At 46.7% G+C, this 16,980-nt stretch overlaps 1 protein-coding gene across 11 annotated transcripts in view; it reads left to right on the top strand.

The window, feature by feature from the left end:
- LOC129853433 (unconventional myosin-Va-like) overlaps positions 1 to 16,980 on the top strand; it is a 107,236-nt gene that overhangs the window by 30,312 nt on the left and 59,944 nt on the right. For all 11 annotated transcript variants that reach the window (XM_055919468.1, XM_055919471.1, XM_055919470.1 and 8 more), the window contains exons 2-4: positions 4,636 to 4,746; positions 6,924 to 7,095; positions 7,221 to 7,365. In XM_055919468.1, coding sequence (XP_055775443.1) covers positions 4,636 to 4,746; positions 6,924 to 7,095; positions 7,221 to 7,365 — 428 coding nt within the window. The remainder of the gene's footprint in view (positions 1 to 4,635; positions 4,747 to 6,923; positions 7,096 to 7,220; positions 7,366 to 16,980) is intronic.

The following is a 16,980-nucleotide window of genomic DNA, read 5'->3' as shown; positions in this document are numbered from 1 at the left end:
ACAGCAAGGTGTCAGCATGCCCGGTAGTCCTGACGTATGGTCCTAGGGCTCAGGTTCTCAGAGAGATAGAGAGAACGAGAGAATTAGAGAGAGCATACTTAAATTCACACAGGACACTGGATAAGACAGGAGAAGTACTCCAGGTATAACCAACTGACCCTAGCCCCCCGACACATAAACTACTGCAGCATAAATACTGGAGGCTGAGACAGGAGCGGTCAGGAGACACTGTGGCCCCATCCGAAGAAACCCCCGGACAGGGCCAAACAGGAAGGATATAACCCCACCCACTCTGCCAAAGCACAGCCCCCACACCACTAGAGGGATATCCTCAACCACCAACTTACAATCCTGAGACAAGGCCGAGTATAGCCCACAAAAGTCTCCACCACAGCACAAACCAAGGGGGGGCGCCAACCCAGACAGGAAGATCACGTCAGAAACACAACCCACTCAAGTGACGCACCCCTCCTAGGGACGGCATGAAAGAGCACCAGCAAGCCAGTGACTCAGCCCCAGTAACAGGGTTAGAGGCAGAGAATCCCAGTGGAGAGAGGGGAACCGGCCCGGCAGAGACAGCAAGGGCGGTTCGTTGTTCCAGAGCCTTTCCGTTCACCTTCACACTCCTGGGCCAGACTACACTCAATCATAAGACCTACTGAAGAGATAAGTCTTCAGTAAAGACTTAAAGGTTGAGACCGAGTCTGCGTCTCTCACATGGGTAGGCAGACTGTTCCATAAAAATGGACATCTATAGGAGAAAGCCCTGCCTCCCGCTGTTTGCTTAGAAATTCTAGGGACAATTAGGAGGCCTGCGTCTTGTGACCGTAGCGTACGTGTAGGTATGTACGGCAGGACCAACTCGGAAAGATAGGTAGGAGCAAGCCCATGTAACGCTTTATAGGTTAACAGTAAAACCTTGAAATCAGCCCTTGCCTTAACAGGAAGCCAGTGTAGGGAAGCTAGCACTGGAGTAATATGATCAAATTTCTTGGTTCTAGTCAGGATTCTAGCAGCCGTATTTAGCACTAACTGAAGTTCATTTAGTGCTTTATCCGGGTAGCCGGAAAGTAGAGCATTGCAGTAGTCTAACCTAGAAGTAACAAATGCATGGATTAATTTTTCTGCATCATTTTTGGACAGAAAATTTCAGATTTTTGCAATGTTACGTAGATGGAAAAAAGCTGTCCTTGAAACAGTCTTGATATGTTCGTCAAAAGAGAGATCAGGGTCAAGAGTAACGCCGAGGTCCTTCACAGTTTTATTTGAGACGACTTTACAACCATCAAGATGAATTGTCAGATTTAACAGAAGATCTCTTTGTTTCTTGGGACCTAGAACAAGCATCGAGTTTAAAAGTAGAAAGTTTTCAGCCATCCACTTCCTTATGTCTGAAACACAGGCTTCTAGCGAGGGCAATTTTGGGGCTTCACCATGTTTCATTGAAATGTACAGTTGTGTGTCATCCGCATAGCAGTGAAAGTTAACATTATGTTTTCGAAAAACATCCCCAAGAGGTAAAATATATAGTGAAAACAATAGTGGTCCTAAAACGGAACCTTGAGGAACACCGAAATGCACAGTTGATTTGTCAGAGGACAAACCATTCACAGAGACAAACTGATATCTTTCCGACAGGTAAGATCTAAACCAGGCCAGAACTGGTCTGTGTAGACCAATTTGGGTTTCCAGTCTCTCCAAAAGAATGTGGTGATCGATGGTGTCAAAGGCAGCACTAAGGTCTAGTAGCACGAGGACAGATGCAGAGCCTCGGTCTGACGCCACCAAAAGGTCATTTACCACCTTCACAAGTGCAGTCTCAGTGCTATGATGGGGTCTAAAACCAGACTGAAGCATTTCGTATACATTGTTTGTCTTCAGAAAGGCAGTGAGTTGCTGCGCAACAGCTTTTTCTAAAATTTTTGAGAGGAATGGAAGATTCGATATAGGCCGATAGTTTTTTATATTTTCCGGGTCAAGGTTTGGCTTTTTCAAGAGAGGCTTTATCACTGCCACTTTTAGTGAGTTTGGTACACATCCGGTGGATAGAGAGCTGTTTATTATGTTCAACATAGGAGGGCCAAGCACAGGAAGCAGCTCTTTCAGCAGTTTAGTAGGAATAGGATCCAGTATGCAGCTTGAAGGTTTAGAGGCCATGATTATTTTCATCATTGTGTCAAGAGATATAGTACTAAAACACTTAAGTGTCTCTCCCGATCCCAGGCCCTCGCAGAGCTGTGCAGATCCAGGACAGCTAAGCCCTGGAGGAATACGCAGGTTCAAAGAGGAGTCCGTAATTTGCTTTCTAATGGTCATGATCTTTTCCTCAAAGAAGTTCATGAATTTATTACTGCTGAAGTGAAAGCCATCCTCTCTTGGGGAATGCTGCTTTTTAGTTAGCTTTGCAACAGTATCAAAAATACATTTTGGATTGTTCTTATTTTCCTCAATTAAGTTGGAAAAGTAGGATGATCGAGCAGCAGTGAGGGCTCTTCGGTACTGTCTTTCCAAGCTAGTCGGAAGACTTCCAGTTTGGTGTGGTGCCATTTCCGTTCCAATTTCCTGGAAGCTTGCTTCAAAGCTCGGGTATTTTCTGTATACCAGGGAGCTAGTTTCTTATGACAAATGTTTTTCGTTTTTAGGGGTGCAACTGCATCTAGGGTATTGCGCAAGGTTAAATTGAGTTCCTCAGTTAGGTGGTTAACTGATTTTTGTCCTCTGACGTCCTTGGGTAGGCAGAAGGAGTCTGGAAGGGCATCAAGGAATTTTTGTGTTGTCTGAGAATTTATAGCACGACTTTTGATGCTCCTTGGTTGGGGTCTGAGCAGATTATTTGTTGCGATTGCAAATGTAATAAAATGGTGGTCTGATAGTCCAGGATTATGTAGAAAAACATTAAGATCTACAACATTTATTCCATGGGACAAAACTAGGTCCAGAGTATGACTGTGGCAGTGAGTAGGTCCAGAGACATGTTGGACAAAACCCACTGAGTCGATGATGGCTCCGAAAGACTTTTGGAGTGGGTCTGTGGACTTCTCCATGTGAATATTAAAATCACCAAAAATTAGAATATGATCTGCTATGACTACAAGGTCTGATAGGAATTCAGGAAACTCAGAGAGGAACGCTGTATATGGCCCAGGAGGACTGTAAACAGTAGCTATAAAAAGTGATTGAGTAGGCTGCATAGATTTCATGACTAGAAGCTCAAAAGACGAAAACGCCATTTTTTTTTTTTGTAAATTGAAATTTGCTATCGTAAATGTTAGCAACACCTCCGCCTTTGCGGGATGCACGGGGGATATGGTCACTAGTGTAACCAGGAGGTGAGGCCTCATTTAACACAGTAAATTCATCAGGCTTAAGCCATGTTTCAGTCAGGCCAATCACATCAAGATTATGATCAGTGATTAGTTCATTGACTATGACTGCCTTTGAAGTGAGGGATCTAACATTAAGTAACCCTATTTTGAGATGTGAGGTATCACGATCTCTTTCAATAATGGCAGGAATGGAGGAGGTCTTTATCCTAATAAGATTGCTAAGGCGAACACCGCCATGTTTAGTTTTGCCCAACCTAGGTCGAGGCACAGACACAGTCTCAATGGGTATGGCTGAGCTGACTACACTGACTGTGCTATTGGCAGACTCCACTAAGCTGGCAGGTTGGCTAACAGATCTGATACACCAGCAGGTTCTCTCTGCAGTAGACATTGAGCCTGGGGACAGTACTGATCTGATACACCAGCAGGTTCTCTCTGCAGTAGACATTGAGCCTGGGGACAGTACTGATCTGATACACCAGCAGGTTCTCTCTGCAGTAGACATTGAGCCTGGGGACTGTACTGATCTGATACACCAGCAGGTTCTCTCTGCAGTAGACATTGAGCCTGGGGACAGTACTGATCTGATACACCAGCAGGTTCTCTCTGCAGTAGACATTGAGCCTGGGGACAGTACTGTACTGATCTGATACACCAGCAGGTTCTCTCTGCAGTAGACATTGAGCCTGGGGACAGTACTGTACTGATCTGATACACCAACAGGTTCTCTCTGCAGTAGACATTGAGCCTGGGGACAGTACTGTACTGATCTGATACACCAGCAGGTTCTCTCTGCAGTAGACATTGAGCCTGGGGACAGTACTGTACTGATCTGATACACCAGCAGGTTCTCTCTGCAGTAGACATTGAGCCTGGGGACAGTACTGTACTGATCTGATACACCAGCAGGTTCTCTCTGCAGTAGACATTGAGCCTGGGGACTGTACTGATCTGATACACCAGCAGGTTCTCTCTGCAGTAGACATTGAGCCTGGGGACAGTACTGTACTGATCTGATACACCAGCAGGTTCTCTCTGCAGTAGACATTGAGCCTGGGGACAGTACTGTACTGATCTGATACACCAACAGGTTCTCTCTGCAGTAGACATTGAGCCTGGGGACTATACTGATCTGATACACCAGCAGGTTCTCTCTGCAGTAGACATTGAGCCTGGGGACAGGACTGTACTGATGTAGGCCTGATGTAGCTTTCTGACTTGGAGAATACATTCTGTAGTATGTATGTATGTCATGTATAACCTTTCTCTCCCTTCTCACTCTCCTTCTTTCTCCTCTCCCCTCTCTCAGTTTGCTCGGGTGTGGATCCCTGATGCAGATGAGGTGTGGAAGTCAGCAGAGCTCACTAAGAACTACAAACATGGAGATTCCACCCTACACCTCACACTGGAGGATGGAATGGTGAGTACTGGAGGAGAGGAGGAGTAGGGGGTGTAAGGGTTGGGTGGTTGCATAACATCCTCTCATTTGTCATGAGATGCACAGTACACACACACACACACACACACACACACACACACACACACACACAGCGAATCTATCTCATTATTGGTTATTGGAGTAGTTGTAAAGGTTCTGTTGTCTTCACACTGCAATATATCACCAGACATATCATAAAAACATATCCAAATGTCTATGTAAACTAAGTCAACCAAGGCCAATAAACCTTTCAGACACCTGCCCCATTTGGTGGCATATTTTGATACATGCGTGAGGCTTATGTTCACCAACTGTCTGTTTTTTATGTCACTGAGTTACATTAAACCAGGTCCCTACTCAGCACACACACCACAGGAGGCTGGTGATGGGGGGGACGAATTACAATAATGGCTGGAATGGACAAATGAAATGGTATAAAACACAATGAAACCATGTTTGATACCGTTCCATTTATTCTGTTCCAGCCATTACTATGAGCCCGTACTCCCCAATTAAGGTGCCACCAGCCGCCTGCGATACACACATACAGTGGGGCAAAAAAGTATTTAGTCAGCCACCAATTGTGCAAGTTCTCCCACTTAAAAAGATGAGAGAGGCCTGTAATTTTCATCATATGTACACTTCAACTATGACAGACAAAATGAGAGAAAAAATCCAGAAAATCACATTGTAGGATTTTTAATGTATTTATTTGCAAATTATGGGGGAAAATAAGTATTTGGTCAATAACAAAAGTTTATCTCAATACTTTGTTATATACCCTTTGTTGGTAATGACAGAAGTCAAACGTTTTCTGTAAGTCTTCACAAGGTTTTCACACACTATTGCTGGTATTTTGGCCCATTCCTCGATGTAGATCTCCTCTAGAGCAGTGATGTTTTGGGGCTGTTTCTGGGCAACACGGACTTTCAACTCCCTCCAAAGATTTTCTATGGGGTTGAGATCTGGAGACTGGCTAGGCCACTCCTTGACCTTGAAATGCTTCTTATGAAGCCACTCCTTCGTTGCCCAGGCGGTGTGTTTGGGATCATTGTCATGCTGAAAGACCCAGCCACGTTTCATCTTCAATGCCCTTGCTGATGGAAGGAGGTTTTCAATCAAAATCTCACGATACATGGCCCCGTTCATTCTTTCCTTTACACGGATCAGTCGTCCTGGTCCCTTTGCAGAAAAACAACCCCAAAGCATGATGTTTCCACCCCCATGCTTCACAGTAGGTATGGTGTTCTTTGGATGCAACTCGAGTTGAGTTTTTACCAAAAAGTTATATTTTGGTTTCATCTGACCATATGACATTCTCCCAATCTTCTTCTGGATCATCCAAATGCTCTCTAGCAAACTTCAGACGGGCCTGGACATGTACTGGCTTAAGCAGGGGGACACTTCTGGCACTGCAGGATTTGAGTCCCTGGCGGCGTAGTGTGTTACTGATGGTAGGCTTTGTTACTTTGGTCCCAGCTCTCTGCAGTTCATTCACTAGGTCCCCCCGTGTGGTTCTGGGATTTTTGCTCACCGTTCTTGTGATCATTTTGACCCCACGGAGTAAGATCTTGCGTGGAGCCCCAGATCGAGGGAGATTATCAGTGGTCTTGTATGTCTTCCATTTCCTAATAATTGCTCCCACAGTTGATTTCTTCAAATCAAGCTGCTTACCTTTCGCAAATTCAGTCTTCCCAGCCTGGTGCAGGTTTACAATTTTGTTTCTGGTGTCCTTTGACAGCTCTTTGGTCTTGGCCATAGTGGTGTTTGGAGTGTGACTGTTTGAGGTTGTGGACAGGTGTCTTTTATACTGATAACAAGTTCAAACAGGTGCCATTAATACAGGTAACGAGTGGAGGACAGAGGAGCCTCTTAAAGGAGGTCTGTGAAAGCCAGAAATCTTGCTTGTTTGTAGGTGACAATACTTATTTTCCACCATAATTTGCAAATAAATTCATTAAACATCCTACAATGTGATTTTCTGGATTTTTTTTTTCTCATTTTGTCTGTCATAGTTGAAGTGTACATATGATGAAAATTATAGGCCTCTCTCATCTTTTTAAGTAGGAGAACTTGCACAATTGGTGGCTGACTAAATACTTTTTTGCCCCACTGTATATTGTGTGTGATAACTTCTCTGTTTAATCTGTGTTGTCCAGGACATTGAGCACAAGCTGGATGATAAGACAAAGAACCTTCCTCACCTGCGGAACCCTGACATCCTGGTGGGGGAGAATGACCTCACAGCTCTTAGCTACCTGCACGAGCCGGCCGTCCTGCACAACCTTAAAGTCCGCTTCACCGACTCCAAACTCATCTACACATACTGTGGTATGCCCACACAGACACACAAGTGTCACACAGACACACAAGTGTCTCTCTCTCTCACACACACACACACACACACACACACACACACACACACACACACCAACTCCTCTCCTCTCTTCCTGTAGGTATTGTGCTGGTGGCCATTAATCCCTATGAGAACCTTCCCATCTACGGTAGTGACATCATCAATGCGTACAGCGGCCAGAACATGGGAGACATGGACCCTCACATCTTCGCTGTGGCTGAGGAGGCTTACAAACAGATGGCCAGGTGGGTGGGTGTGTGTGTGTTCGTGCGAGTGTTACCTTCTCAAGGTAGTGTATACACAGATTTCCCATGTTTCAAACGATGTCAGACGGACAGTTTGAGACCTTCTAATGGAAGCATAGAACAGTGTGTGTATTTACTGTCTTGTTATTTATTTAACCTTTATTTAACTTGACAAGTCAGTTAAGAACAAATTCTTATTTACAATGATGGCCTACCAAAAGGCAAAAGGCCTCCTGCGGGGACGGGGGCTGGGATTAAAAAATCAAAATCAAATATATATAGAAATATAGGACAAAACCAACATCATGACGAGACAACACTACATAAAGAGAGACCTAAGACGACAACATAGTGTTAGGTTCTAATTATCAGAGTAAGAACGCGACGGACACTGAAAGCTTAAACCAAGGTCTTTTGCCCATTGGGTCAATACAGCTGCATCAGACAAAGACATGGTTCCACCAGTGGTGATATACACTGCTCAAAAAAAATAAAGGGAACACTTAAACAACACAGTGTAACTCCAAGTCAATCACACTTCTGTGAAATCAAACTGTCCACTTAGGAAGCAACACTGATTGACAATAAATTTCACATGCTGTTGTGCAAATGGAATAGACAAAAGGTGGCAATTAGCAAGACACCCCCAAAAAAGGAGTGATTCTGCAAGTGGTGACCACAGACCACTTCTCAGTTCCTATGCTTCCTGGCTGATGTTTTGGTCACTTTTGAATGCTGGCGGTGCTTTCACTCTAGTGGTAGCATGAGACGGAGTCTACAACCCACACAAGTGGCTCAGGTATTGCAGCTCATCCAGGATGGCACATCAATGCGAGCTATGGCAAGAAGGTTTGCTGTGTCTGTCAGCGTAGTGTCCAGAGCATGGAGGCGCTACCAGGAGACAGGCCAGTACATCAGGAGACGTGGAGGAGGCCGTAGGAGGGCAACAACCCAGCAGCAGGACCGCTACCTCCGCCTTTGTGCAATGAGGAACACTGCCAGAGCCCTGCAAAATGACCTCCAGCAGGCCACAAATGTGCATGTGTTAGCATATGGTCTCACAAGGGCTTTGAGGATCTCATATCGGTACCTAATGGCAGTCAGGCTACCTCTGGCGAGCACATGGAGGGCTGTGCGGCCCCACAAAGAAATGCCACCCCACACCATGACTGACCCACCGCCAAACTGGTCATGCTAGAGGATGTTGCAGGCAGCAGAACGTTCTCCACGGCGTCTCCAGACTCTGTCACATGTGCTCATGTGCTCAGTGTGAACCTGCTTTCATCTGTGAAGAGCACAGGGCGCCAGTGGCGAATTTGCCAATCTTGGTGTTCTCTGGCAAATGCCAAACGTCCTGCACGGTGTTGGGCTGTAGGCACAACCCCCACCTGTGGACGTCGGGCCCTCATACCACCCTCATGGAGTCTGTTTCTGACCGTTTGAGCAGACACATGCACATTTGTGGCCTGCTGGAGGTCATTTTGCAGGGCTCTGGCAGTGTTCCTCATTGCACAAAGGCGGAGGTAGCGGTCCTGCTGCTGGGTTCTTGCCCTCCTACGGCCTCTTCCACGTCTCCTGATGTATTGGCCTGTCTCCTGGTAGCGCCTCCATGCTCTGGACACTACGCTGACAGACACAGCAAACCTTCTTGCCACAGCTCGCATTGATGTGGCATCCTGGATGAGCTGCACTACCTGAGCCACTTGTGTGGGTTGTAGACTCCGTCTCATGCTACCACGAGAGTGAAAGCACCGCCAGCATTCAAAAGTGACCAAAATATCAGCCAGGAAGCATAGGAACTGAGAAGTGGTCTGTGGTCAACACCTGCAGAATCACTCCTTTTTTGGGGGTGTTTTGCTAATTGCCTGTAATTTCCACATTTTGTCTATTCCATTTGCACAACAGCATGAGAAATTTATTGTCAATCAGTGTTGCTTCCTAAGTGGACAGTTTGATTTCACAGAAGTGTGATTGACTTGGAGTTACATTGTGCTGTTTAAGTGTTCCCTTTATTTTTTTGAGCAGTGTATATTACAATTTGGGGTGGAATCTCCTCCTCCTCTCTAACCATTACGTCTCTGTTGCTAGGCAGAAAATTAAGTGACGTGGGCAATAAACTGTTTCTTCTCCCTTAACGTGACCTGACCTGACCTCGACCCCTTCCTCACTAAGCCACAGCTCTCCAACCTTATCAGTGCCTGCCACGTGATAGTCTTCCCTGCCCTCAGTACATTCCAACCTTATCAGTGCCTGCCATGTGATAGTCTTCCCTGCCCTCAGTACATTCCAACCTTATCAGTGCCTGCCATGTGATAGTCTTCCCTGCCCTCAGTACATTCCAACCTTATCAGTGCCTGCCATGTGATAGTCTTCCCTGCCCTCAGTACATTCCAACCTTGTCAGTGCCTGCCATGTGATAGTCTTCCTGCCCTCAGTACATTCCAACCTTATCAGTGCCTGCCATGTGATAGTCTTCCTGCCCTCAGTACATTCCAACCTTATCAGTGCCTGCCATGTGAAAAGTCTTCCTGCCCTCAGTACATTCCAACCTTATCAGTGCCTGCCATGTGATAGTCTTCCCTGCCCTCAGTACATTCCAACCTTATCAGTGCCTGCCATGTGATAGTCTTCCCTGCCCTCAGTACATTCCAACCTTATCAGTGCCTGCCATGTGATAGTCTTCCCTGCCCTCAGTATATTCCAAGCTTAATTGCATCCACCATATACATTATACATTCCCCTCTGTCCCTCAGTTCATCAATAAGTATATTTCATGATTTCATAAGTCAAGAAATCAGAACCCAACAATAGCAAAGCAGCAACACATGACAACACAGCATGTTAGCAGCACAACATGGTAGTAGCACAAAACATGGTACAAACATTATTGGGCACAGACAACAGCACAAAGGTCAAGAAGGTAGAGACAACAATACATCACGTAAAGCAGCCACAACTGTCAGTAAGAGTGTCCATGACTCAGTCTTTGAATGAAGAAATTGAGATAAAACTGTCCAGTTTGAGTGTTTGTTGCAGCTCGTTCCAGTCGCTAGCAGCAGTGAACTGAAAAGAGGAGCGACCCAGGGATGTTTGCATTTTGGGGACCTTTAACAGAATGTGACTGGCAGAACAGGTGTTGTATGTGGAGGATGAGGGCTGCAGTAGATATCTCAGATAGGGGGGAGTGAGGCCTAAGAGGGTTTTTTAAATCAGCATCAACCAGTGGGTCTTGCGACGGGTATACAGAGATCAAATCAACGTTTATTTGTCACATGCGCCGAATACAACAGGTGTAGACCTTACAGTGAAATGCTACTTACAGGCTCTAACCAATAGTGCAAAAAGGAATTAGGTGAACAATAGGTAAGTAAAGAAATAAAACAACAGTAAAAAGACAGGCTATATACAGTAACGAGGCTATAAAAGTAGCGAGGCTACATACAGACAACGGTTAGTCAGGCTGATTGAGGTAGTATGTACATATGATGGACAGAGAATAGCAGTAGTGTAAAAGAGGGGTTGGTGGGTGGCGGGACACAACGCAGATAGCCCGGTAAGCCAATATGCGGGAGCACTGGTTGGTCAGGCCAATTGAGGTAGTATGTACATAAATGCATAGTTAAAGTGACTAGGCATATATGATAAACAGAGAGTAGCAGCAGCGTAAAAAGAGGGGTTGGGGGGGGCACACAATGCAAATAGTCCGGGTAGCCATTTGATTACCTGTTGAGGAGTCTTATGGCTTGGGGTTAAAAACTGTTGAAGCCTTTTTGTCCTTGTTACGAGAATTTTGTTCTCAATGTTCATAAACTGAAGGATTTGTAAGATACTGGTTGAATGAAACAGACAGAGGCCCCAGCTGTGATAGTCTAAAATGTTTATTCACGGGCACGCTAGTTAGTTGTACAAAACCATTCATTTTATACTAGCTCCTTACGCACATAATTTCACACACAAACATTAGGTATCCTACGCACACACTGTCCCACTACCCAGCTGACAAAGATTAGGGACCGTGAGAAGCACTCCCTGTCCTTTCCCCAGTCTCTCTGTGGCCCCTAGCCAAGGTCTGCACTGAATCTTGCTCAGACAGTCTGTGTTTAAGATACTTCAGAGACATATCGTACAGATATATTGTTTTACCCTAATTCTGACTGAAACTACACACATCATTTATTATCATTTTACTGACTAAGACTACACACATCATTAATAATAATTTGATGATTCTAATGTATTTCACTGATTCTAATCAATTGCATACAATTATATAGTTTCGGGGTGGAATATTCTCATCATTCACTTAAACATATAAATTCCATCCACAGTCCTAGACTTGGCACTCCGGTACCGCTTGCCATGTGGTAGTAGAGAGAACAGTCTATGACTGGGGTGGCTTTGACAATTCTTAGGGCCTTCCTCTGACACCGCCTGATATAGAGGTCCTGGATGGCAGGCAGCTTAGCCCCAGTGATGTACTGGGCCGTACGCACTACCCTCTGTAGTGCCTTGCGGTCAGAGGCCGAGCAATTGCCCTCCCAGGCAGTGATGCAACCAGTCAGGGTGCTCTCGATGTTGCAGCTGCAGAACCTTTTGAGGATCTCAGGACCCATGGCAAATCTTTTTAGTTTCCTGAGGGGTAATAGGCTTTGTTGTGCCCTCTTCACGACCGTCTTGATGTGTTTGGACCATTCTAGTTTGTTGGTGATATGGACACCAAGGAACTTGAAGCTCTCAACCTGCTCCACTACAGCCCCGTCGATGAGAATGGGGGCGTGCTCGTTCCTGTAGTCCACAATCATCTCCTTAGTCTTGGTTACGTTGAGGGATAGGTTGTTATTCTGGCACCACCCGGCCAGGTCTCTGACCTCCTCCCTATAGGCTGTCTCGTCATTGACAGTGATCAGGCCTACCACTGTTGTGTCGTCTGCAAACTTAATGATGGTGTTGGAGTCGTGCCTGGCAATGCAGTCGTGGGTGAACAGGGAGTACAGGAGGGGACTGAGCACGCACCACTGGGGGGCTCCAGTATTGAGGATCAGCGTGGCAGATGTGTTGCTACCTTCCCTCACCACCTGTGGGCAGCCTGTCAGGAAATCCAGGATCCAGTTGCAGAGGGAGGTGTTTAGTCCCAGGATCCTTAACTTAGTGATGAGCTTTGAGGGTACTATGGTGTTGAACGCTGAGCTGTGGTCAATGAATAGCATTCTCACATAAGTGTTCCTTTTGTCCAGGTGAGAAAGGGAAGTGTGGAGTGCAATAGAGATTGCATCATCTGTGGATCTGTTTGGGCGGTATGCAAATTGGAGTGGGTCTAGGGTTTCTGCGATAATGGTGTTGATGTGAGCCATTACCAACCTTTCAAAGCACTTCATGGCTACGGATGTGAGTGCTGCGGGCCTGTATTCATTTAGGCAGGTTGCCTTTGTGTTCTTGGTCGCAGGGATTATGGTGGTCTGCTTGAAGCATGTTGGTATTACAGACTCAATCAGGGACATGTTGAAAATGTCAGTGAAGACACCTGCCAGTTGGTCAGCACATGCCCGGAGCACACGTCCTAGTAATCCGTCTGGCCCCGCAGCCTTGTGTATGTTGACCTGTTTAAAGGTCTTACTCATGTCGGCTACGAGGAGCGTGATCACACCGTCATCCGGAACAGCTGATGCTCTCATACATGCCTCAGTGTTGCTTGCCTCGAAGCAAGCAGAGAAGTGATTTAGCTCATCTGGTAGACTCGTGTCACTGGGCAGCTCGCGGCTGTGCTTCCCTTTGTAGTCTCTAATAGTTTGCAAGCCCTGCCACATTAGATGAGCGTCGGAGCCGGTGTAGTATGATTCAATCTTAGCCCTGTATTGACACTTTGCCTGTTTGATGGTTCGTCGCAGGGCATAGCAGGATTTCTTGTAAGCTTCCGGGTTAGAATCCCGCACCTTGAAAGCGGCAGCTCTACCCTTTAGCTCAGTGCAAATGTTGCCTGTAATCCATGGCTTCTGGTTGGGATATGTACGTACAGTCACTGTGGGGACGACGTCCTCAATGCACTTATTGATAAAGCCAGTGACTGATGTGGTGTACTCCTCAATACCATCGGAAGAATCCCGGAATGTTCCAGTCTGTGATAGCAAAACAGTCCTGTAGTTTAGCATCTGCTTCATCTGACCACTTATTTTATAGACCGAGTCACTGATGCTTCCTGCTTTAATTGTTGCTTGTAAGCAGGAATCAGGAGGATAGAGTTGTGGTCGGATTTACCAAATGGAGGGTGAGGGAGAGCTTTGTACGCGTCTCTGTGTGTGGAGTACAGGTGATCTAGAATTTTCTTCCCTCTGGTTGCACATTTAACATGTTGATAGAAATTTGGTAGAATTGATTTTAGTTTCCCTGCATTAAAGTCTCTGGCCACCAGGTACGCCACCTCTGGGTGAGTGGTTTCCTGTTTGCTTATTTCCTTATACAGCTGACTGAGTGTGGTCTTAGTGCCAGCATCTGTCTGTGGTGGTAAATAAACAGCCACGAAAAGTATAGCTGAAAACTCTCTAGGCAAGTACTGTGGCCTGCAATTTATCACAATATACTCTACTTCAGGCGAGCAAAATCTAGAGACTTCCTTAGATTTCGTGCACCAGCTGTTGTTTACAAATATGCACAGACCGCCCCCCTCGTCTTACGGAGTAAGTTCTCTCTTGCTGGTGCAGTGCTAGCTGAATATCCATGTCGTCATTCAGCCACGATTCCGTGAAACATAGGATATTACAGTTTTTGATGTCCCGTTGGTAGGATATTCGTGATCGTACCTCGTGTAATTTATTGCCTAATGATTGCACGTTGGCGAGTAATATTGACGGTAACGGCAGCGTTCCCACTCACCTCCTGCGGGTCCTCACGAGGTTCCCTGCTCTGTCCTCTATACCTGCGGGTCCTCATGAGGTTCCCTGCTCTGTCCTCTATACCTGCGGGTCCTCATGAGGTTCCCTGCTCTGTCCTCTATACCTGCGTCTCCTCACGAGGTTCCCTGCTCTGTCCTCTATACCTGCGGGTCCTCACGAGGTTCCCTGCTCTGTCCTCTATACCTGCGGGTCCTCATGAGGTTCCCTGCTCTGTCCTCTATACCTGCGGGTCCTCATGAGGTTCCCTGCTCTGTCCTCTATACCTGCGGGTCCTCACGAGGTTCCCTGCTCTGTCCTCTATACCTGCGGGTCCTCATGAGGTTCCCTGCTCTGTCCTCTATACCTGCGGGTCCTCACGAGGTTCCCTGCTCTGTCCTCTATACCTGCGGGTCCTCACGAGGTTCCCTGCTCTGTCCTCTATGCCTGCGGGTCCTCATGAGGTTCCCTGCTCTGTCCTCTATACCTGCGGGTCCTCATGAGGTTCCCTGCTCTGTCCTCTATACCTGCGTCTCCTCCTCTTGTCAATAACGTGGATGTCAGCCCTGTGGGGTGTTTGGAGAATGTCCTGTGCTTCCTGCTTGTTGAAGAAAAGATCTTTGTCTAATCCGAGGTGAGTGATCGCTGTCCTGATATCCAGAAGCTCTTTTCTGCCGTAAGATACGGTTGCAGAAACATTATGTACAAAATAAGTTACAAATAACGCGAAAACCCCCAAATAATAGCACAATTGGTTGGGCGCCCGTAAAACTGCTGCCATTTCCTCCGGTGCCATTTTACTCAGTTTACAGATGACCAGTTTACAGAGGAGTATAGAGTGCAGTGATGTGTCCTGTAAGGAGCATTGGTGGCAAATCTGATGGCCGAATGGTAAAGAACATCTAGCCGCTCGAGAGCACCCTTACCTGCCGATCTATAAATTACGTCTCCGTAATCTAGCATGGGTAGGATGGTCATCTGAATCAGGGTTAGTTTGGCAGCTGGGGTGAAAGAGGAGCAATTACGATAGAGGAAACCAAGTCTAGATTTAACCTTAACCTGCAGCTTTCATATGTGCTCAGAGAAGGACAGTGTACCGTCTAGTCATATTCCCAAGTACTTGTATGAGGTGACTACCTCAAGCTCGAAACCCTCAGAGGTTTGTGTCTGTGTTACCTGTGTTTCAAGTGTCCCTCTGCTCCTGGCCCCTCCCTCTGCTCCTGGCCCCTCCCTCTGCTCCTGGCCACTCCCTCTGCTCATTCTATATCTTTCTCGCTCTCTTTCTCTCTGTGTGTGTCTCTCTCTCTCTTTGTCTCTCTCTTCTCTCTACTCCAGGGGTGTTAAACTTATTTTAAACTTGTTGAAGGGATTTTTTAAATCTCTTCATCTCTCGCTCTCGCTCTCTCGCTCTCTCCTGCTCTGTTGGTCTCTAGATTCAAACTCGGTGTGCTTTCTCTCTGCAGGACCCAAGGAGTCAATGTCACATACACACACACACACACACACACCTGAACACTTAGTATGGCGTGGCATTGATCTTTCCTTTTGACGGAATGAGCACACAGAGCACTCTCTCACATACATACACACGCAAAAAACACACCTATCTTATACACAGAGCACTCTCTCACATACATACACACGCAAAACACACCTATTTTATACACAGAGCTTTTTCACACACACCTAGTGAACACACATTCACGCTCCTCCCTTCCCTCTCCCCATCTCCTCTATTTCTCTCCTCCCTTCCTTCTCCCCATCTCCTCTATTTCTCTCCTCCCTTCCTTCTCCCCATCTCCTCTATTTCTCTCCTCCCTTCCCTCTCCCCATCTCCTCTATTTCTCTCCTCCCTTCCCTCTCCTCTATTTCTCTCCTCCCTTCCCTCTCCCCATCTCCTCTATTTCTCTCCTCCCTTCCCTCTCCCCATCTCCTCTTTCTCTCCTCCCTTCCCTCTCCCCATCTCCAATATTTCTCTCCTCCCTTCCTTCTCCCCATCTCCTCTTTCTCTCCTCCCTTCCCTCTCCCCATCTCCTCTATTTCTCTCCTCCCTTCCCTCTCCCCATCTCCTCTATTTCTCTCCTCCCTTCCCTCTCCCCATCTCCTCTTTCTCTCCTCCCTTCCCTCTCCCTATCTCCTCTTTCTCTCCTCCCTTCTCTCTCCCCATCTCCTCTATTTCTCTCCTCCCTTCCTTCTCCCCATCTCCTATATTTCTCTCCTCCCTTCCTTCTCCCCATCTCCTCTATTCCTCTCCTCCCTTCCCTCTCCTCTATTTCTCTCCTCCCTTCCCTCTCCTCTATTTCTCTCCTCCCTTCCCTCTCCTCTATTTCTCTCCTCCCTTCCCTCTCCTCTATTTCTCTCCTCCCTTCCCTCTCCCCATCTCCTCTATTTCTCTCCTCCCTTCCTTCTCCCCATCTCCTCTTTCTCTCCTCCCTTCCATCTCCTCTATTTCTCTCCTCCCTTCCTTCTCCCCATCTCCTCTTTCTCTCCTCCCTTCTCTCTCCCCATCTCCTCTATTTCTCTCCTCCCTTCCCTCTCCTCTATTTCTCTCCTCCCTTCCCTCTCCCCATCTCCTCTATTTCTCTCCTCCCTTCCATCTCCTCTATTTCTCTCCTCCCTTCCATCTCCTCTATTTCTCTCCTCCCTTCCATCTCCTCTATTTCTCTCCTCCCTTCCCTCTCCCCATCTCCTCTATTTCTCTCCTCCCTTCCCTCTCCCCATCTCCTCTATTTCTCTCCTCCCTTCCTTCTCC

Source organism: Salvelinus fontinalis, chromosome 4 (genome assembly GCF_029448725.1).
Source record: "Salvelinus fontinalis isolate EN_2023a chromosome 4, ASM2944872v1, whole genome shotgun sequence".
Taxonomy (NCBI): domain Eukaryota; kingdom Metazoa; phylum Chordata; class Actinopteri; order Salmoniformes; family Salmonidae; genus Salvelinus; species Salvelinus fontinalis.
The sequence above is the reverse complement of the archived record's forward strand: the minus strand, read 5'-3'. Positions and strand labels throughout refer to the sequence as shown.